The sequence below is a fragment of the Gekko japonicus genome, unplaced genomic scaffold (assembly GCF_001447785.1).
Source record: "Gekko japonicus isolate JY-2015 unplaced genomic scaffold, Gekko_japonicus_V1.1 scaffold553, whole genome shotgun sequence".
Lineage (NCBI taxonomy): Eukaryota > Metazoa > Chordata > Lepidosauria > Squamata > Gekkonidae > Gekko > Gekko japonicus.
In genome coordinates, this window is record NW_015172568.1 from 772203 (window position 1) to 794813 (window position 22611).

General features: G+C 42.1%; 1 protein-coding gene across 2 annotated transcripts in view; it reads right to left on the reverse strand.

The window, feature by feature from the left end:
* Nucleotides 1-22611, reverse strand: part of ARHGEF7 (Rho guanine nucleotide exchange factor 7) — a 121218-nt gene that overhangs the window by 46316 nt on the left and 52291 nt on the right. For both annotated transcript variants that reach the window (XM_015421338.1, XM_015421337.1), the window contains 7 exons: nt 22001-22139; nt 20577-20636; nt 15471-15617; nt 14862-14948; nt 9816-9894; nt 8130-8269; nt 6164-6388 (listed from right to left, as the gene is read on the reverse strand). In XM_015421338.1, coding sequence (XP_015276824.1) covers nt 6164-6388; nt 8130-8269; nt 9816-9894; nt 14862-14948; nt 15471-15617; nt 20577-20636; nt 22001-22139 — 877 coding nt within the window. The remainder of the gene's footprint in view (nt 1-6163; nt 6389-8129; nt 8270-9815; nt 9895-14861; nt 14949-15470; nt 15618-20576; nt 20637-22000; nt 22140-22611) is intronic.

Genomic DNA, 22611 nt, shown 5'->3' on the forward strand with positions numbered 1-22611 from the left:
GAATTATGATTAGCTGCTACTAACTCTGGTTCACACAAAACTGTTTTACTCCTTTTTTGAGCCTCTTTTATACTGGCTCAACACATTGCAGCACGCTGCTGTTGAACTACAACAGAATACAAAAGACATTGTTCAGTTCACTTTGGCTAACAAAAGCAAACTTGCAGAAAGCAGCTATCATAATCATCAGATGGGAAACTGACAGCTGGTTCTGACCCCTCCATCTGCTAAATGGTTGATTTTCTGTAGGAAGAGCACCACCTCTGAGAAACCAAGAGTTCGGTGTTGCTTTTCCTTCTGCTGCTGCTGCCAGGTGATAATGTTGATAAAGTAACATTTTACATTCATTTGGGATTGTGACGACCCCTTAACTGGGGAGGTCTGGTTTCCCTTTAAAGTGTTCTTTAGGTTTTATTTTATTATGTGTTTCCGGCTGCCACCAGGAAATTTATAAGGCTTTCCAAACCTTTATGCTTTACTATTTCTATCACAGGGTAGGTGGATCGAGGGTTTAAGCTTTCGAGGAACTATGTGGTCTGAGGAAGGATTCTTTCTAGAGCTGGTATACTTGAATGAAATAGGATTTATTTAAAGAAAGCATAAATACGAGGGTAGAACCATGTAACTAGTAAAGTAGGTATAACACACAGTCTGCTCCCTACTGACAGGGATTTTTCCTTAGGTAACTTTGTAACACTTTTTCCTTTATGTCCATATAATCTTTACTGTTTCCTAGACACTCAGCTTCAGCTTATAACTGTTTCAACACAGAACTGCTTGTCACTTTCTTTCAGACACAGCACTTAACTCTCATATCACACACAAGAAGGTCTCTCCTTCACACCCCAGAACTAAACTCATCCCACACAGGGATGCTTCACTCTTCTCCCTGTCACAGAACTTAACTGACTTTCAACTGTCATCTCACTAACTAACACTCTTGACTGACATATCTGCTCATCCACACAGAATCATTTCCAAAACCCCTCCCCCTCTCTGTCACTCACCACTCACACCACTTGCCTGTTTCAATTACACTAGACTATCACACAGGCATGCAACCAAACTTTTAAAGACACATACACACAGTTAAACATGAAATCACTACAGGGATACTTAAAATTAAGGAGGAGGAGGAGGATTTATACCCTGCTCTTCCCTTAGAGTCTGAGCGGCTTACAATCTCCTTCCCTTCCTTTCCCCAGACAGACACCCTGTGAGGTAGGTGGGGCTGAGAGAGCTCTGAGAGAACTGTGACTGTCCCAAGGTCACCCAGCTGGGCTTCATGTGGAGGAGTGGGGAATCAAACTCAGTTCTCCAGATTAGAGTCTGCCGCTCTTAACCATTACACCAACAGACACAAAAACAAAGTCTGCTTACCTATAAATGATGTTCTTGAGTGGTCACCTGTGCAGTCACACCAATGGGCTCAACACTTGCTCAGAGGGCAGTGGATTACTATGTCTGACCTGGAGCTGTAAGATCAAGGCTCAGATCCCCATTCTGCCACAGGAGCTTCTCGCTTGACCTGTGGACAGTCACTCTCGCTCAGCCTAGCTCACCTCATACATGACACAAGGATAAAATGGAGAGGAGAATGATGTATGCCATCCTAAACTCTTTGGAGAAAGGGCAGGATAGAAATGTACTAAATAAGTAAATACAACTTTTCTCGACATCTCTCATCTAAGTCTCGGATACAGCTGCGGTACTGCACTGGCCCAGCAGTCGGCAGGTCATGGCTGAACTGTCACCCAAACAGAAGAAGGATCCATTTGGCTTGAAGTCAGAGGGACAAGCAGAGGCTGTTGCAGATGAGGCTTAGTTGGCACCAATAACATGGCCAGTATCAAGGCAGCCATGGCTACGGACTCAACCAGTAGAGCCAAAGCAGACAGGTTTCCAGACACCACAGCTAATGGAGCTGCAGAGAGTGACACTGGAGCTCTTGGACCCAAGGACTGGTTCCAAGTGGCCAGTCTATAGAGCGGGGGTACCAGAGACTGAGTGTTGAAGGAGATCCACTGATACTAAATAGTGACATTGATGCATCAAAGTTGACTGTGGGGAGAATAAGGCACTGTCGAGCAGGAGCTCCATTACCCACTATGTTGCTCCTATAGTCCCAACAGTGGCGACCGCTATCAATCCCAAGGATCATTCTCATAGGTACCAAGAAGGAGGTTTGTAACGAGTAAAGGGATGAGTCTTGCTACCAATGAGATATTCCCTTCAGGTGAAAAGAAGGTATTGGTAGAGATGATTGCTCCGTTTGAGGTGAGGAAGAGTGAAGGACATCCTGTGAGAAGTTGTCATGAACCATATAACGGGTGACTGATCCCAATCCACCAAAGGATGAGCCCCTTTCTCCTGTCCCAGTGGTTCAGGCATTCTTCGAAGCTGGGGTCACTGCTGAGATTGTAATACAGGGAATCATCCTTCCTTATCACTAGATCAGGGATTGATTTGGTACTTTTCCTTCTATATTTTGTGGAGGCCAAAACTTTTGGGTTTTGTGGCCTGAGGTAAACTAGTTCCGCAGATGAGGTCAATAATTCTGGGGGGCCTGGAGTCAGGGTAAGAATCAGGGACGCCACAACTGAAGTCAAGAGACTTCGCCAACAGCTTTGAGAGTAACTCACTGATGGCTGACGAAGCAGGAACTGCCCCCCCCAGAAGGTAAGGAGCCTCGGTCATCATGCCCAGAACTGAGAGGATAACTCAAACACAGGACAAATGTTTATGAAAGGTACCTCACACTGCTGATACGTACTGAATGTAGTCCATTCTGTTGTATACTGTAAAGCCACATTTAAAAAAGAATTCCTTCAAACACTTTTATTCCAGTGATGGAAAGAGCCAAAGAAAGAAGGAAAGAAACAAATAAAATACTGAAATTAGGGGGGGGGGGGGGGAGTAGTAGTAATTTTTTCCCAGAGAGCGTTCTTTGAGCAGAACATTCCCACTTGGTGCTGCAGCTGAAAGAGAACTGAATGGCAAATTGTGTCTCCTTTTCCTCTGAGATGCACGATGTTATGTAAGCTCAAAAAGGGAGAAGGATTCCCCCCCCCTACCTAAAAGTCTACCCTAGAATGTTCTGAATCAGTGAGATGCACAAACACCACAAAGAACACTTCAGTTGTACTGAATAATTGAACTACTTTACAGAACTACAAAGACATGCAGCTCTGCCTCTAGACAAAGATAACCTCAAAAATCTGCAGGAAAAGAAAATGGTAAGCGAGCAACAGAAACACATTTACGAGTAGTCTTCATTTTTTTTTTTAGAAGATGCTGTTAATTAAATGCATTTAAAACAAATGTCAAAGGACGTGTCAGGAAGTAACAAGAAGCAGAAGTTGCTGAACAAAAATTACTTGTAAAAATCCGTAACAGCAAAGGCCTACCCAAGGTTGGCTGCACTGGAATTTATTACACGATATATAAATGAACCTGCTTTCTTGAGAGAGGAAAGCCACACGCATGTATCAGGTCTCGGGAGTCAAGCAGGGTCAGCCCTACTTAATACCTGGATGGGAGACCACCAAGTAAGTTCAGGGTTGCTATGAAGAGGCAGGCAATGGCAAACCACCTCTAAACATCTCTTGACTTGATAGCCCTATGGGGTTCCCATAGGTTGGCTGTGACTTGACAGCGGGGGGAAAAAGTATACATATAAATGAACCTGCTTTGTTGCGTAAGAAAAGCCACACACATATCTTACGAACAATTTAAAGTGGGCCACTGGCTGAAGATTATCTTGCAAACCAATATACCGGCTAGATTATGGTCATCTTCTCATTAGCCATTGCTTCACAAATACTTACTTGTATCTAACAAATGGCCAACAGAAGGGATGTGAATTTTCTCCATGTCCTCCCTCCCCCACTCTGCAGTCCCTTTCAACCAATGGAAAGATTACTCCTGGGCAATGTTCCCTCTAAGTTGTAGACTCTTGCGAGAAAAAAATCTACTTCAAGAGCAAAAAAAAATCGATGAGCATAAAGGTTGTGAGTGAGCCTAATTTATTTATTTTTTAATAAATTTCTGTTTGGAAATGGAAAGAAAGAAAGGGAAAGAAAGAGAGAGAAAGACAAAGAAATAGAGAGAAAGTGAGAGAAAGAAATGGATGGAAATGGAAAGGGAAGAGGGGGAAATGGATAGAAATGGAAAGGGAAAGAAAAGAGGGAGAGGGGGGAAACAAAATGGAAAGAAAAAAAAAGAAAGAAATGGAAAAAATAAATAGAAAGGATGGGAGCGAGGGAAAGAAATAGAAAAAGGGAGAGAAAGAAATAGAAAGAAAGGGGGGAAAGGGAAAAAGGAAAGAAAGAACTGGAAGGAAAGGGAAAGAAAAAGAAAGAAAAAGAAATCGAAAGAAAGGGAAAGAAAGCCCTGAGACTGGAGAAAGCAGGCTTGGAGAAAGCAGACTTGGAGAAGGCAGGCACTTTAATAGGACAGACCCTCTAAGTGCGTGCCTTCGCCAAACCCACTCCTTGCCCCCCTGCACTGAGATGAAAATCTGTGCACTGGGGGTTGGAAATTGGTTAGCACACCTTAGACTTAGAGGGAACCCTGCTCCTGAGGTCCTGGGCTCTGCATAGATAGCTGTGCAGGTCAGGGGATTACATTGAGGAGAAGGAAAGAGGTAAATCTCTTCCTTGTATCAGCAATTGTATGTCTTTGAGTAGTTGCAGGGACTGCAGTGAAAAACCGGAGCAGGAAAACCCCACACCCCTTTCACTTTAGGTTCATTGAAGAAAAGACCCCTCCACTGCAAAGGAGTTATTTTCCCCAACTCCTACTGACAACACAACCTGGTGGAACTCTCTGCTGGATAACATCTGGACCCTGCAGGATCTAATGCAACTCTGCAGGGCCTGTCAGGCAGAGCTGTTCTGCCAGGCCTTTGGATGAGGGCAGCAATGGCTTTTCCCATCTGTCCGGAGCCCCTGATTTCCTGCCTCCCTACCCCCCCCCCCACGGGGCAGCAGCAGCATCGACAGTCTTAACGCCATCTTTTAGGTTATTTAATGTGTTTTACTGGATTCCTATTGTTTTATGTTTAACTAATATAGGTACATTTTATTGTTGCGCACTGACCTGTGCCCTGTTCCACAGGGAAGGGCAGTTTAAAAATCTAATCTAATAATTAATGAATAAACAGGCTGAGCTGTGAAAATCCCTGGTTCAAATCTTGCCTCTTCATGAAAGGCCGTTTAAGAATATAGTTAGGCAAAGCAAATCACACCTCCCTCAGGCTCAGCCCCACTAACCCACCTTATGTGGTAAGGATTCCCAATGCAGTGCTCTGAACCAATGCGCCCTTTAAGCTGTGGAGACCTGTGAGCAGAAATTCTACTTTGTGAGCTACTGGCATTAAAGTTGTGAGCGGGCAATTTGGCTACTGCATAAATTAGTTTGCTCTGGAGCCCTCCCTTCCTGAGCTAAGACAGAAATGTGTGAGCCGGAGGCTGAAAAACTGTGAGCCAGCTCACGCTAACTCAGCTTAGAGGGAACACTGCTCTGAACACTTTATCATAAAGGTGATCAACGAGAAGAGGCATATATAATCGAAGTTAAAAGCCTGATTAATTACCACTGTAAAAAGTAAAGGTAAAGGTTCCCTTGCTCGAAAGCCAGTCGAATCCGACTCTAGGTTTGCGGTGCTCATCTCAATTTCAAAGCCGAAGAGCCAGCGCTGTCCGAAGATGTTCCTGTGGTCATGTGGCTGGCATGACTAAACACCAAGGCGCATGGAACGCTGTTACCTTCCCACCGAAGTGGTACCTATTTATCTACTTGCAATTTCTTGCTTTCGAACTGCTAGGTTGGCAGGAGCTGGAACTAGAGATGGGAGCTCACTCCATCATGCTGCACCCGGGTCTCGAACTGCTGAACTACCGACCTTCCACAGCCTGCAGTTCAGCGTCTTAACCACTAGAGCCACCGCAGCTCCTAATTAATTACCACTGTACTGCCTACTAAAATAATGATGATTCGTTAGCTTTAAAAAAAATAATCTCCTTTTGTTAATTCCGACAGCTCAACACTAAGTGAACTCTAGTTAAAATGCTTTACTGAGGGTGTAGCCCACACTCTGTATTGGTGACACAGTTACAACACAGAACGCACTGAGATTTCTGACAGGGCTGCTCATTCTCACCTCTTTGTAACACAGCGCTGCCGAAGGCCGCAGTGGTGGTGCCGGTCGCAAACAGCTCAAACTCCACGGCTTAGGGGTTTTAGGAGGCTCCAGGGGTCCCCAGTTTATAGTGGTGTGAGGCGTCCCGTGATGTGAAGGGTGTGGAAGAGTGTGGTATACTGGAGTCAGCGGTATTTGCTTGCTATCTGAGTGTTTGCTGGACGGTGTTACAGGATGAGAAGGAAGCTGCCAAGTAAGGAACGATTTACAGAAAAAGGAAAAATATGACAGAAAAATGACAGTTGTATACAAGATTATGCCAGTTAGCCATCAACATTATCATCACTACTTTGTTACACAGCCTGGGGCAAAGCTTAAACCTGTTAAACACGTTTGTCAACAGTAGGCTTGGATCCTGTCTAGAATTTCTGCAGGCGCAAAGGAAGAGGTGCGATTTCACTGATTCCTTCCTCCCAAGGCAGTCCAGGAATTGCTGAGGAGGGGGCAATCAGAGGTCCCCCACAGGAGGGAGTGGAAGGGGGGGGGAAATCAGTAAAAGTTTGTCTTAACTTCCTAATAGCAAGAAGCTGGGCGGGGAGCAAACACGACCAATTTTTCTAGTTTTACTTCCTATGAGCCAATGCTTTTGCACTTGATCCGACCAATTCATACATTACCCATCTGCTGTGCTTCCATAATATCCCAAGCTACACCCATTGCATCTGTCAAGAGGATCCCTGTGGCTCAGGGAAATGTCATAGCTAGTTCCCATGACAATGATACCCCCCTTAATAGGAGGGTAATGCTAGCTTGACAGTAAGCTGTGTCATTTTCCTGGTCCACATTCCTGTTCAGACATCACCAGGGCAGCATGTGACTGATCCGACGGAGGCATGATCTACCACTCTGCTCTGCCAGGATATGAATCTGCCTGTTAAATTTCTACTGTCCACTTGAGCCCTTTGTCGAGTGAAGGCACTTTCTATACAAATATTTCCACCCTTGGGGTAACAACATGTGCCACATATTGCTTTGCCCTCCAGATTTAGAGAAGCGGAAAGAAAAGGCAGTATAAGGAAAGCCCTCTTTTTCTTCCAATTGCCGCAAGGATCATATGCAGCAGAAATGCAGAAGAGATTCTACCAGCTTCCAAGGACATGTGGTCCAAGACAGCTTCAGACTTAATCTCAGTTATTTAACTAGTTCTATGGAAAGTCAGTTCTTCATATCAGACGATGCAGCATCAATAGAGCTGAGCTGATATGAAAACATGTTCACAAATCTTTTCACAAACCTTTTCAACAGTGCAGAAAATTGCCATGGGCAGGGGAGAGAACCATACCTCAGCACTCCTGTTTATCTTTACTGCCAATCAGTGGCAGTCTCATTCTCAATTATTTTTACTTGCCCTCAGTGACATGACCATGTAGCAAAACTTGACTAGCTACGTAACAATGCAGCATCATCCCACTCATTGCATAAGTCTGGTTTTCTACCCCATAAACATATTTTTGACCCAAGCAATGAAACTAGAAAGCATTCAGTTCAGACCCAAACTTAGAAATATATTAGCATGTATACAGTTACATGGTTCTGTTCGCAGAAGAGGGGACAGCCATTTCCTCCTTCTCACTGCAGCCCCCCACGCACACAAGTTACCCCCCATACGGATCCTAAGAGCTCACTGATACCCCAAGAGCAAAACTGGGGGGCCCAGTGGTTTGCAGCAGAAGGGGTAAAGCCCCACTCCGTTAAGTCAACAGTTGGCTAGAAACATGTTGCTATATTACATGACAGTTCAGCTGATATTTCTGGATTTTCACACACTACAGCACAAAACCAAACATGCTGGAAATCTTTTACCGTGAAATCAACAGACTGCATGATACAATAGACTTATTTATAACATCAACAGCTGTTCCTCAAATGCACACACCATATTGTGCTTGCTTTAATCCAACAGGACTAAAGCCAGGTGGTCCCTTACCGTGTGAGATGGCACAGAATGAGGTTTAATAGTGGGAGTCCCAATAGTTGTTACTTTGGTTTGCTTCTGCAGATGGTCCACCCATTCATGCAGATCTTGTTGGTTGTTACAGGATACTAATATTCGTTCAATCATATTTCCTAGAGGCAAGCACAAAACCCAGGAGGAAAGAAGAAAATGTGATCCCATTTAAGAATTCTTTCACAAGCAACACACAATATGCTAATACCATTTGTGTTCCCCAGAAAGACAAATTATGCTTCTTAACTGATCAGCACTCTTCCACAACCTTCTACTTCAGATCTGACTATCAGTATCTGGTAATAATAGTGAACTTCTAGTTAAGAATTGTGCTTTTGAGTCCCTGGCTTTGGAGCTCTGTTTGCACTACTTTGGTCCACCTACACCTTTTCAGTAACATTTCTTTTCTAGGAAACTGATGATAGAATCTGTGGGAAACCAACAAGTTAAACTGCACAATCCTGAGAGTTTCTTTCCCTATTAAACACAACTACGCCTACAAGATGATGGCCACATTGCAGAGAAGTGCCATCATTCATTAGAGCATGAGTGCAGAACATCAGACGGCTGCTTGACTTGCTAGTGCAGTTGATGTAGGACAAGAAGAAGAATTGGATTTATACCCCACCCTTCAGTCAGAGTCTCAGAGCGGCTTATGATCACCTTTCCTTCCTCTCCCCACAACAGACACCCTGTGAGGTAGGTGGGGCTGAGAGAGCTCTGAGAGAACTGCTCTTGAGATAACAGCTCTGAGAAAACTGTGACTGACCCAAGGTCACCCAGATGGCTGCATGTGGAGGAGTGGGGAATCAAACCTGGTTCTCCAGATCAGAGTCCGCTGCTCTTAACCATGACACCAAACTGGCTCTCAAACTGTGGTGGCCGTGGGCAGTGTTCCCTCTAAGCTGAGTTAGTGTGAGCTAGCTCACCATTTTTTAGCCTCCAGCTCACACGTTTTTTGTCTCAGCTCAGGAAGGATGGCTCTAGAGGAAACTAATTTATGTAGTAGCCAAATCACTCGCTCACAACTTTAATGCCATTAGCTCACAAAGTAGAATTTTTGCTCACAAGACTCCACGGCTTAGAGGGAACATTGGCCGTGGGTACCATGGTGCTCGCCCACACTCTTCCTGGTGCCCACAAAGTGTTTTTAGAAAGTGTGTGTGGCCGTGTGGGGCTCTTGCCCAGCAAGGCTTCTGATTGGCCCCTAGAGATCTGGCTGGTTGTACAAATTAAAATAACATTGCTTCAGTGCGAGCTGCCCCCACAGTGTTGCTTTTATTCTTTCCCACACCTCTCTCCCGCTGTATTTCTAAAGTATCCTCTTTTGGACTTCCTCTGTGTGTGTAGCTCTGCCTTCCGTGGCAGCCATTTTGTCCTTGTGTACACCACCCTGTGTAAGAATTCCAAAGGTGCCCACAGGCTTGAAAAGGTTGGGTTCCCCTGATGTAGGATGTAGCTACCAAGCTTTAAGCTGGTGCTGTGTGCTGATTAAAACCAGTGAAAATAATACACAAATACTGATAGACTGTCTACTGGAACTTTGAATAGGGTAGCCTGCCAGAAGCTCTTATTCAAAGCCAAACAGGGTATCCATTTAAAAGTGACTAATAAACAGAGCATGATAAACAGGATCACTTCAACAGGAATGCAAGTGGGTGTTACCTGATATTTCAAATGCGTTTCTGTGATTTTCACTGTCTTCTAGCTTTGTGATGGTCATCCCCGTCAGTGGTAGTTTCCCCTAAAAGCATACATATCAAGATGTTCAGGCAAATGAAAACACCACCAAAAAAGAACGGATTGTTTTCAGGCTGATGACCAGCTTTGGAGTTTTTATAAATATTAATCTACATAACTTTTTAAAAAGTGTGTTTTTGTGTTTCCCTTTTATTTTTAAACACTGGCTCTCCTGTTCTTGCGAATTTTAACCTAATCCTTTCCTAAAGGCTGATGTGTTATACAGACTCCTTGGGAAAAGATGGGTCGATTCATTTATATAAATGCAATACATGCACCACAATTCTGTTTCCCCTGGTACGGTGATACATGGTTTGTAGCCAAAAAAATCCTTTTCTTTCAATAACAAGGGAGGTGTCAAAAACACAAACCCGTATCCACAAAAACTGAGAGGCAAGATGGTAGCAGCCCAGAGCAATTCAGAGGGGGGCATAAAAGGAAGGCCTCTAACCAGAGGGAGGACCAGCCTCTCTGTGATTTTTTTACATGCCATTTGCACCCATGTGCTTTGGCTAAGGATGTATTCCATTTTCTAAGCACAACAGACCTGGGAAAATACCCTTGGCCAGGACATTCATAACTGATGCAAATATGTCCCAACCACTGGTGGCATAAAGGTCATAAGCATTCTTTGGGTCTGCCCCATGTTTTCTTCCCCTCCCTATAACATCTAATTGCATTCCTTTACTTGATGCACCATCCGAGGCAACATGTTTAGGTTTAGTTCTTCAAGGGCTAGGGAGGGGCCTCTCCCCGCCCAAAGTGTACAAGACAGCACTTTAGTTTTAGGGTTCCTGTTGGTTGTTCTGTGGCTGTGCGCTTGCTGGCTATCACCCAGCCTACACTCAGTACCCATTTCACAAAGGGTGTGTGTGTGTGTGTGTGTGAGGCTTCCCAGTCAAAACACTCAACAACAGATCAGAGGATGGAAGAATCATAGCTAATACAATTATGAGAAACAGGGGGAAATCATTAATTATAAATATATTCGCACCAAATAAAAACCAAGAAAAATTCTTTATAGAAATTAAAAACATACTAACAATTAAAAACTTTGAAGATATATGTATAATTGGAGACTAGAATGCGGTATTTGATCCCAAAATAGATAGGAAAAAACAGAAAAATAATACAAAATCAGGTCTCCTGTTACCAATTTTTTTTCTAAAATTAGCAGAAGAATATAGTATGGTAGATGCCTGGAGGACTAGAAACATAGGTAAAAAAGACTATGCCTATTACTCCTTCAGACATAACTCTTGGTCAAGAATTGATATGGCGTCGATATCTACTTCAATGATAAAAGAATTAAATGAAGCAGAAATACTAACAAATACTTATGCAGATCACAATTCGTTATTACTGACTTTCCATGAAATACCGTATATACTCGAGTATAAGCCGACTTTTTCAGCACATTTTTTGTGCTGAAAAAGCACCCCCTCGGCTTATACTCGAGTGAGAAAAAAAAATGACCCCAGAAAATGCCGCCGCTCCGCAGCCAGATATCAGCCTGTAGTCACTGCAGCCCGCCTGCCTAAACTGATCTAGTCACTGCAGCCCGCCCACCTAAACTGGTTGCTAGATCGCCTCCCGACTGGCGTCTAGCAACCAGTGACGTAAGAGAGAGGAGAGCGGAGACTGACGTGCCAATAATAACAGCGGAGTTAAAAGAACTCCTCCGCTCAGCAGAACACTAGAAGCCGCCGCTGCCCGCCCCGCCTCCACTGGTTGCTAGATCGCCTGCTGATTGGCGTCTAGCAACCAGTGACGTCAGAGAGAGGAGACCGAGGCGGACGTCCTCCTCCGCGCCTTTTCCGTGCCGTACTGGGCACGGAAAATTGGTATCTATTATTTCTGAAATTTACCAGTAGCTGCTGCATTTCGCATTTCCCACCCTAGGCTTATACTCGAGTCAATACTTTTTCCCAGTTTTTTGTGGTAAAATTAGGAGTCTCGGCTTATACTCAGGTCGGCTTATACTCGAGTATATACGGTACAAAGAACGACAAGATGGAAGATGAATATAGGACTTCTAAGAGACAAAGAATTCATATCAAAAACTAATACTGAAATACAAGAATTTTTTAAAAGAATTATACAAGAAGAAACCTCAATTAACACTATATGGGATGCATTTAAAACATTCTTGAGAGGATGGTTCATCAATCAAGATGCCTAGAAAAAGAAACAAAAAAGGGAAAAAAATTGATAAGCTAGAAGAAAAAATAAAGATAGAAGAAGATAAGATGAAGAAAACTACAAAGGTAGATTAAATAAAATTGAAAATAAAAATGTTGCAGCATCAAATACGCATCTTATCAATGCAAGAATAGTCAAAAACATAGAATATACAAAACAATATTACTTTGAAAATGCCAATAAACCCACTAGATGGTTGGCATACAAACTTAGGAAAGAGAGAGAAAAACGAGTAATTTTGGCCCTAAAAGAGAGATAAAATACAGAACTAAAGACATAAAAGAGATTGTGAAAATCTTTTATAAAAATCTATATCAACAAAAACTACAAGAGCCGCAACAAATAAAAGAATATCTAAAACTACTTAACAAAAAGAAATTTAACGACTCACAGAGGAAACTTTTGAATGATCCAATTTCACCATATAAATTATAGAAGGAATCCAGAATCAGTAAAAGAAGAAAACACCAGGCCCAGATGGTTTACCAGCAGAAATTTATCAAAAATTTGAAGAGCAAATATTATTTCCTTTTAAAGAAGTACTTCAAAATATTATAAAAAATTGAATATTACCCGATTCTTGGAATGAAGCGCTCATAACCCTAATACATAAACCAGACTCAGATGAAAAAGAAATCCAAAACTATAGACTCATCTCTTTATTAAACACAGATTATAAAATTTTTGCAAATATATTGGCAACAAGACTCAAAAAAGTATTACAGCAACTTATCCACCAAGACCAAGCAGGATTTCTCCCAAAGAGGCAGATAAAAAATAATATAAGAACTATTCTTAATGCTTTGGAATACTATGAGGCTCATCTGGAGAAACAGTTGGCATTACTCTTCTTAGATGCAGAAAAAGCATTCGATAATGTATCCTGGGAGTTTCTAAGACTAAAACTAGAGATGTGGGATTGTGGAAGTAATTTTTTGTCAATGATCTCAGCTATTTACAAGAAGCAACAGGCTACTATAATAATCAACGGTGATATGTCAAAAAATATTGAGATCCAGAAAGGAACGAGACAAGGATGCCCACTGTCCCCGTTATTATTCATTTCTACTTTAGAAACTTTGAATGATAATATAAGACAAAATAACAAAATAAGAGGCCTAAAAGTAAAAGGTGAAGAATATAAACTACAAGCTTTCGCTGATGGGTTTAGTTTTCATACTAGAAGAACCATTAACAACAACTTCCCAGCTTCTGGAAGTAATACAAGATTATGGATTGGTTGCAGGTCTTAAAATAAATTTTTAAAAGACTAAAATATTAACAAAAAACTACACACAAAGTAATAAACAAAATCCAAGATACCACAAAAACAGAAGTCATAAATAAAATTATCATTAACTTTACACTTAGAAGGCCATGATTTATGTATGGGTTGGCATGCTTACATCTGGTATGAGAAAGATAAAATAAATGCAAATTTTCATCAATTAGAGGAACATTAATAAAAGTCGGGAAAAGAATAAAAGAAAAATACTATACAAAAATCCCCAAATGGGTGTCTCTATTAGAAGCATTCATAAAACCAACACTTATGACAGAAAAAAAGAGAATCAATAGATACTTTACTAGATGAATCTAATAATCTAAGAACGGTAGAAAATCTAAAACGGAATAATATAAACCTTACCTGGTGGGAAAGTACACAATTACAATCAAAATATAGTAAAGATAAAATAATTGGCTTTCACACGACAAAATCAGATCTGGACAAAATTGATACAAAAAATCTACAATTTTCTCATAGAAGACTATATGCAAGATGAAATAATAAAAACCTCAATGATAGCTTGGATGCAAGACACAGGGTATAATATCCAGTTAGATGATTGGCTTAAAATATGGAAGACAGTGAAGTTACTGAGAGCAACCTCATTTAAAGAAAATATATACAAACTATTCCATAGATGGTATAGGTCGCCAGATAGAATTGCTAAAGGTTATAAATCAGTATCTAAGAACTGTTGGAGATGCAAATCCAATATAGGTACTTTTTTCCACATGTGGTGATGTGGAAAAATATAGGCAATATGTTAACAAGATAATAATAGAAATAATGAATATTAACTTAAAACTGTTACCAGAAATTTATTTGTTGAATATAATCCCTAGTTAGAATACTAGTAGCTAAATATTGGAAATCTGAAAAAAATACTCTTAAGAGATTAACTAGCTAAGAAACTGTTAGAAGTTGCTGAATTGGATAAACTTAATGTTACTTCAAGGAAAAGAAAACTGGTCAGTGTGGGACAAGGAGGCGGGGGCTATTCGGTTGGCATTAACCACCTGGAGACATTGGCTGGAGGGAGCTAGGGTACCTTTCGAGGTATGGACTGATCATAAGAACTTAGACGTGCTTCGCACTCCACGAAACCTGAATGCCAAGCAGATAACAGAGCCCAGCAGATGAGACGCGGGGGAAGGGAGAGTGAAGAGGAGGAAAGGGAGCTGGCACCCCACACATTCCAGACCATAGCAGCATTAGCTGACAGTGGGTGTATACACACACACACACACACAAATACATACACACACACACACATTTATATACACTTTGCAATATAGCCCTTGGTGTTCAATATGCCTTGTATTGTACAGATGTTGCCACTGTTACGATTCTGAAACGCTTACACACCCAGCTGCCATAAAGGTTCAATTAAAGCTTTTGCAGGATTTATAGGAACATCTCAAGAGCAGAAGATAGTTTAAAGGAAGCTACAGAGACCCAAATTAAATTAAAATCCTTTTTACCTGATAGATAAACCCACTCATTCTAGGGCTGGCAGACAACATGAGCAAAGTGTTTGGAAACAGAAGAAGGTATCGCTCATTCTTTTCCTTATAAAAAGAGAGAGGGAAATAATACAACATATTTAAATCACGTGACAAAGCAAGTTAAAAATTCACATGGCATGCTGTGGTCACAAATGTTGTCCCTTCTTTTTAATTCTGGCAATCGTGAGCATTTTTCAAATCAAAAAGACCAGCTGCTCTGGATTCGTTTTGAAGCGGAGCTGCAAGGTCTATAAGAATTCTATCCTAAAATATTTTATATGCATGGCAAAACAACAGAAACGGGGAGGTGGCTTGGGAAAGAGAAGCTGCCCCGTCTTGTCCCCATAATGCATGAGTAGACACTACACTGTACTTTAACAGTGTCCTGATAAGGCTCTTGCAAAAAAACCCAGGAACAAAACGTTCAAACATTTGCAAATATTGCTTTGGGGGAATCTTTTGGCAGGTTTCATCCATCCCTAACATTTCTGTTTCATAAACAAGACCAAAAAAAAGCAAAGAACAGAGAACACTGAAGAGTAGCTCTGCATACATGGCAAGGCTGGAAAAGCAAACCGGTATTACCTCACTACCAGCACACTGTATCATGACCTGTGACATGTAAATAACTGTTCCCAGTGTCTTAATGTCCTCTCCTTCCCAGCAGCGGATGGCTTCTGTTAGTATCTGGAGTTCAAGTTCCTTTCTTTTTCGCACTTCTTGACATTGTGCCTGTTGGGCAAGGAGGAAATACCATCACACAGTGCACAAGCACAAGTGAATCAGCCAGAAGTTATTCAGTACTACGTCTGCAGTGCCACGTGATTTCCATTTTCTTTTAATACACCTGTTAACAGGTTCTGCTTCTCACAGAAACAGCCGTAACCTGGACCCTACAGACAACTACATTCCAACCAGCTTACAGGTTGCACGGGAGATGGCGAACAAGCACAGTGACAATACACTTACTTAACAAGTGTGGGGCTATATAGCCCTGCTCAATTTATTTATTAATGAAAATTTGCAGTGTAAACAAAAAATAATTATTATTCTTTCAGTTGCAGCAAGATTGCTCATTGCCCAATGTTGGAAGAATGCTGAAGGGGTTTCTTTGGACAGGTGGTGTACTAAATTAAGGAATATAGCGGCTCTTGAAAAATTAACAAATAATTTTGAAAAAAGAACAGGTGTGGGGCAATTTCTGTTCTAAAGGTCACTTCTTGAGGCCCAAGCAGAAAAATCCTGGTATGTGACATTTGCTCTAGAACAGAGGTGTCGAACTCATTTGTTTTGAGGGCCGGATCTGACATAAATGAGACCTTGTTGGGCCATAAAATGTAATGCCATGTAGAGGAGATGCAACTGAGGCAGCCCAGCAAAGCAAGCTCTCCCTCATTCCCTCCCTCCCTTCAGGGAGGAGACTCAGCCAGTGGAAGGAAAGAACGGCTTCCCTTTGACTCCTGCAGCCTGGCCAGGAAGCAAGCTCTGGCTGTTCCCTCCCTCCCCCTGGGAGGAGGAGAGGGAGGAGCCTCAGCCAGTTCTTTACCAGACTCTCTCAATCGTACAGGAGAGGCTTGTCTGGTAAGGGGACTGGTAAGGGGAGCGGTGGCACAGTGGGTATATCCCACTGTCTTAACATCCGAACTGTGTCAGTTCGATCCCCCGCGCTGGTATGAGCAGCCAGCCTGTCGTCCCCAGCTCATCGTCCACCCAGCGATTCGAAAGCCTCGGCGAGTAGATAAAATGGGAACCACTCCTTAGAGAGGGTGGGCACACCGACTCCCTTCTGGGAAGGTGTTAGCTCTCGGTTGGAGACGTCCTGGTCTGGACCCGGAAGGTGGAAGAATCTACTCAGCTAAGAAAATCCCTGCAGTGGGATGCTCCGGCCAGGCGGTGGCAGTGTGGCGATGCAGCTGTTGGAACATGACTGAGTCAAGCCAGAAACGTTTCCACTGGGCAGTACGGCGTGTACAACTTAAATGAATTCTATGTTGTCTTCCCTATCCCCTATGAAAAACATTGTTAGTCCCCTGTCTAAAGAGTAACTGTAAATCACTTTGAGCCCACTTGTGGGGAAAGCGATTAATAAATCGAAAGCATTATTATTATTTTTTATTATTAATGCAAGCTGTAACATGGCGGCGGAAGCAGAACTGCAAATGGAAGCAGGAAACAGCCAGGGCCTTGTGGGCCTGATTGGGGGCCTCTGAGGGCCCGATCCAGCCCACAGTCCATAAGAACATAAGAGATGCCAATGTTGGATCAGGCCAAAGGCCCATCCAGTCCAACACTCTGTATCACACAGTGACCAGAAATACCAGTGCCATCAGGAGGTCCACCAGTGGGGCCAGGACATTAGAAGCCATCCCACTGCTGACCCCCTTCAAGCACCAAGATGACAGAGCATCACTTGCCCCAGAGTCCCTATCTATACCTTGTGGCTAATAGCCTCTGCTGGACCTCTGCTCCATATGCTTATCTAATTCCCTTTTGAAGCCGTCCATGCTTGTAGCCGCCACCACTTCCTGTGGCAGTGAATTCCAAGTATTAATCACTCTTTGGGTGAAGAAGTACTTCCTTTTATCCGTTCTAACCCGACCGCTCAGCAATTTCATGGAGTGCCCACGAGTTCTTGTATTGGGAGAAAGGGAGAAAAGTACCTCTTTCTCTACCTGCTCTTTCCCATGCATAATCTTATAAACCACAATCATGTCACCCCTCAGTCGTTGTTTCTCCAAGCTAAAGAGCCCTAAGCGCCTTAACCGTTCCTCATAGGGAAAGTGTTCCAACCCCTTTATCATTCGAGTTGCCCTTTTCTGCACTTTTTCCAAAGCTATAATATCCTTTTTAAGGTGTGGTGACCAGAACTGCACACAGTATTCCAAATGAGGTCGCACCATTGATTTATATAGCGGCATTATGATATTGGCTGATCTGTTTACAATACCCTTCCTAATAATCCCCAGCATAGCATTGGCCTTCTTTATTGCAGTCACACACTGTCTCGACATTTTCAGTGAGTTATCTACTACAACTCCAAGATCTCTCTCTTGATCAGTCTCTGCCAGTTCAGACCCCATCAACGTGTATTTATAGTTAGGATTTTTGGCTCCAATGTGCATCACCTTGCACTTGGCCACATTGAACCCCATTTGCCATGTTGACGCCCACTCGCCCAACTTTGACAGATCCCTTTGGAGTGCCTCACAATCCTCACTGGTTTTCACCACCCCGAACAACTTTGTATCATCCGCAAATTTAGCCACTTCACTGCTTACTCCCATCTCCAAATCATTAATGAACAAGTTAAAAAGCAGTGGACCAAGTACTGATCCCTGTGGTACCCCACTGCTTACACCCCTCCACTGGGAGAACTGCCCATTTATACTCACTCTCTGTTTTCTATTAATTAGCCAGTTTTTGATCCATAAAAGGACTTGTCCTTTTATCCCATGATTTTTGAGCTTACTTAGGAGCCTTTGATGAGGAACTTTATCAAAAGCTTTCTGGAAGTCAAGGTAAACAATATCTATTGGATCCCCCTTGTCCACATGTTTGTTCACCCCCTCAAAGAACATTAACAGGTTAGTGAGACAAGATCTTCCCTTACAGAACCCATGTTGAGTCTGCCTCAATAGGTTTTGTTCATCTATGTGCCTACTAATTCTTTCCTTAATAATGGTTTCCACCAATTTACCCGGTATCGACGTCAGACTGACTGGCCTGTAATTTCCCGGATCTCCTCTGGAACCCTTTTTAAAGATGGGAGTGACATTAGCTACCTTCCAGTCCTCAGGAATGGAGGCTGATTTTAAGGAAAGATTACATATTTTTGTCAGGAGATCCACAAGTTCACAATTGAGTTCTTTCAGAACTCTCGGATGTATGCCATCTGGGCCTGGTGATTTATCCGTTTTTAAGTTGTCTATCAGTTTTAGGACCTCCTCTTTCGTCACCTCAATCTGACTCAGGTCTTTCAACACCCCTCCCGAACTCAGCGGTTCTGGAGTGGGCAAGCACCTCTCATCTTCCAAAGTGAAGACGGAGGCAAAAAATGCATTTAGCTTCTCAGCCATTTCCCTATCATCCTTCAGTACTCCTTTTACCCCTTGGTCATCCAAGGGCCCCACTGCCTCCCTGGCTGGTTTCCTGCTTCTAATGTATTTGAAAAGTTTTATTGTTGGTCTTTACATTTTTTGCTATATGCTCCTCATATTTCCTTTTTTCACAAGTTTGACACCCCACTCTAGAATATATACCAAGTAATTTTCCTTTGCTTCCCTTTTTTTAAACATTTCCTTCATTGCTTGCTCCTTTACTGTCCTGATGTATTAGGTCAATCTTAGAGAGCCAGTGTGGTGTAGCAGTTGCAGGGTTGGACTGGGATACAGGTTTGAATCCCACTTCTACCACGGAAGCTTGCTGGTATAAATGAAGAAACAAATTAGATTGTAGATTTGTAGCCAAGTCTATGGAATTATTCTATGGGCACTTTGCATCTGCTATAGGTGACTGACCTGAATTAATATTTATCAATTACATTTGCATTTGACATTGGACAAGCCTTTATTGGCATACGTATACACATACAATAGGAGATCAGATTAAATATAGATCGGAAAATACAAATCCATATAGGGTAAAATTGGAGCTACGGTGCATAAAAACAGCATGAAAGCAGCAAAACTTAATGGTTGCTTATCAGAACGTATAGCCATAGCACTAAGAAGAAACCTTGCTACTATTTCGATTATTTCCGTATCTTGATTATCAAGCAAAAACAGAACCTTAAAATCATCAGGAATCTCTGAGAATTGAGCTAATATAGGATACAGAAGATCCTGGCGGGGCACCAGATAAAAGGGACACTGAAGGAGAACATGGGGGACAGTTTCAACACAGTCCTTCTTACAAGGACAAAATCTGCTGGAGTAGGGGATCCCCTGGAATCTGCCTTATAAATTACAAGGATTGTGCCAATCTAACACGTAACTCATTGTTTTAAACCTCATTCAATGACAGCTTTCTCAAAAACCAACTTGAGGTTTTGCTTTTTTCTCTCTAACAACCTAAATATGTCATATACTATCCAATATATATTTTCTTTCAAGGGTTGCTGACGGGAGGGGGGGATTCTGGAAACAGAATTCTGGGACACCGAGGGGAGGCACAAAATGGGGCCAATCACGTGATTTATGTTCATGTGATTGGAGTCTGAGGGGAGCCAGAGGGGTCTTTCTGTTTGAGGGCCTGGGGCAGGTCTCAGCATCTCTGCCTTCAGTGAACGCCCTTCTGCAGATTCTCACTCAAGAACTAATTCACACCTAGGAAAACGTTCATGTGTGAAACAGGCTAAAGCTACATTTCCCATATTCCAACCAAAAGACACCAAAGACAAGAAAAGTTCTGTATCTCACTACCATGAGAAAAAAACAGAACAGAAAATACTCTCAACTAGCTTAGAACACAAATCCACGCAACCCTAGAGAAGTTTCCAGAACTGGTTTGCCTTTGAAACTAGTTGAATTTAAGCAAGGAAGGTTAAGGCCTGATTTAAATGTGAAGGTGACTGCATGAAAAGCACTTGCTAGTGCTATACTCTACAAGGAAGGATTCCAATTTAAAATCAAGCCACTTAAATCAATGTTAACATCATACCCTCTTTAGCCTACAATATGTCTTATTACTTACAGAAAGATTTTTGAAGGCTGTCATAGACTTCTGAATGTCAGGCCGATCCGGATGGTAATCCTAAAAAAAAAAATTAAAAAGGAAAATTAGTTTGCAATTTCTGTTGATGGCAGTATGAAAGCACTCTTCTGCCCTCCATTTCATTTCTCCTTCTATATCCTTTCCTGCTGTATCACATTGATACAGTACTAATAATGGTGTCGTACTTTTGAGCATGAACTGGTCATATGAAGCTGCTAGACCACTGGCTCCATCTTGTTCAGCACTAGCTAATTTGACTGGTTCTTGGGTAGATAAAGGTCTTTGCCAAGCTTGCTATCTGGGATGGTTTAACTGGCAAAGCCAATGTATCAGCCTGCAACCTACTGCATGAAAAGCATACGTTATACCACTGAACGAAAAACACTACTCTGGAACACTGCTTTAAACAGCTGAGACACATTTCTCACAGTGACAATACTTTAAATAACAATCGTATATATGTGCTAAGCCATGCTGCAGGAAACATTTTTTAAAGGGCTCTATTCCCACAAATTCCTCTCTCGACAGGTGCAAATTTATGAGCATTTCTCCCACCCCTCCTGTATGGAATGCAATTTCCTAGTACAAAAACTCTAGAACTGGCAATATTAACAGAAATGGAAATCTCAGACAAATTTCTGCTCCAGCTCTAAAGCTACTGAAATGTAACCCCTGAAACTGAGAACAACAGTACTCATTAGGATTTAAAATTAAAACTAAGATTTCAGCCCAGCTGTACATTAGCAAGCATTGTTAAACCAAAGATACTGTATTATTTTGACAGCAAGGACCGGGTCTACAAATCAGACAAATTATCTCTTCTGCAAATAAATTCTGCAGTAAAATTCATACCCAGAGTTCAGAGATACCTAAGTAAGAAAATACCGGGAAAGCCCACTGGGAAGTTATGTCCAAATGGCAACAACAACAAAAATCATACTCCAAAAGCTTGTTTTGTTCTACATGGGTGGTAGCTTAACATTCTGAACCAGAAGGACAAGCAATGAGAAGCGCGTATGCAACAGGGGCTTCTTGTTCTCCTCTTTTCAACCCAGCTGTGCATTTCTCAAACAGCATAAACAGTACCTACAGAAGGTATACCACATACTGTGAGAAATCTAATGGTGGTTCCCCATGGTTTGAAGTAAGGCCCATCAACACTAATATTAACTGTATAACAGGGCTGTCAACAGGTATAGAGGTTGGAGCAATCATGGGTTCAAGATCAGCACATATTACTTTTTTGACAACTCGGAAATTTATTGGACTCCAGCTTTCTCTTACACCAGAAGAATGAGAGAAAAAGTAGCGTAATTTGGGACCGTCATCTTCCAAATGTACCTTTAAGATAATTTGTTGCCAAATCATCATTAAGCTGGAACATAAATGCTGCTAAGATATACCTCCATGTGTCTTTCAAGCTCTTTGAGTAAGGTGGGATATTTATCCAGGCGCATAAACGGTTTGCTCAGGCCCGTGGTCAATACAAGTATCCCAGGACTGTTGGCTCCTTTCATTTCCATGAATTCTCCTAGCTCTTCACTGTATGTAAAAAAATAAATTGACATAGAGAACCAATCAGCACAACCAGAGAGAAATGACTGTTTGCATTCTTCAGCAATAAATGGGTGCCCCCCCCCCAATACCCTAAAAGGGAAAACACTAGCAAATCAATGAAAAGGCCTATTTTTATGTGAATATTGCTTATGGTGAAGATCTTCAAGCTCAGCTTTCTATCTAAATCTTAAATGAAAAAAATTATTTATTAATTTAGAACCAAGACCAGGATGTTTTTGTTTATTTTTGTCACCAAGTCGCAGCTGACGTATGGAGATCCATAGGGTTTTCAAGGCCAGAGATGTTCAGAGGTGGTTTGCCACTGCCTGCCTCTACACAGAGACCCAGGTTTTCCTTGGGTGGTCTCCCATCCAAATACTAACCAGGTCTGACCCTGCTTAGCTTCCAAGATCTGATGAGAGCAGGCTACTGGCCTTTCCAGGTCACAGCAGAATTA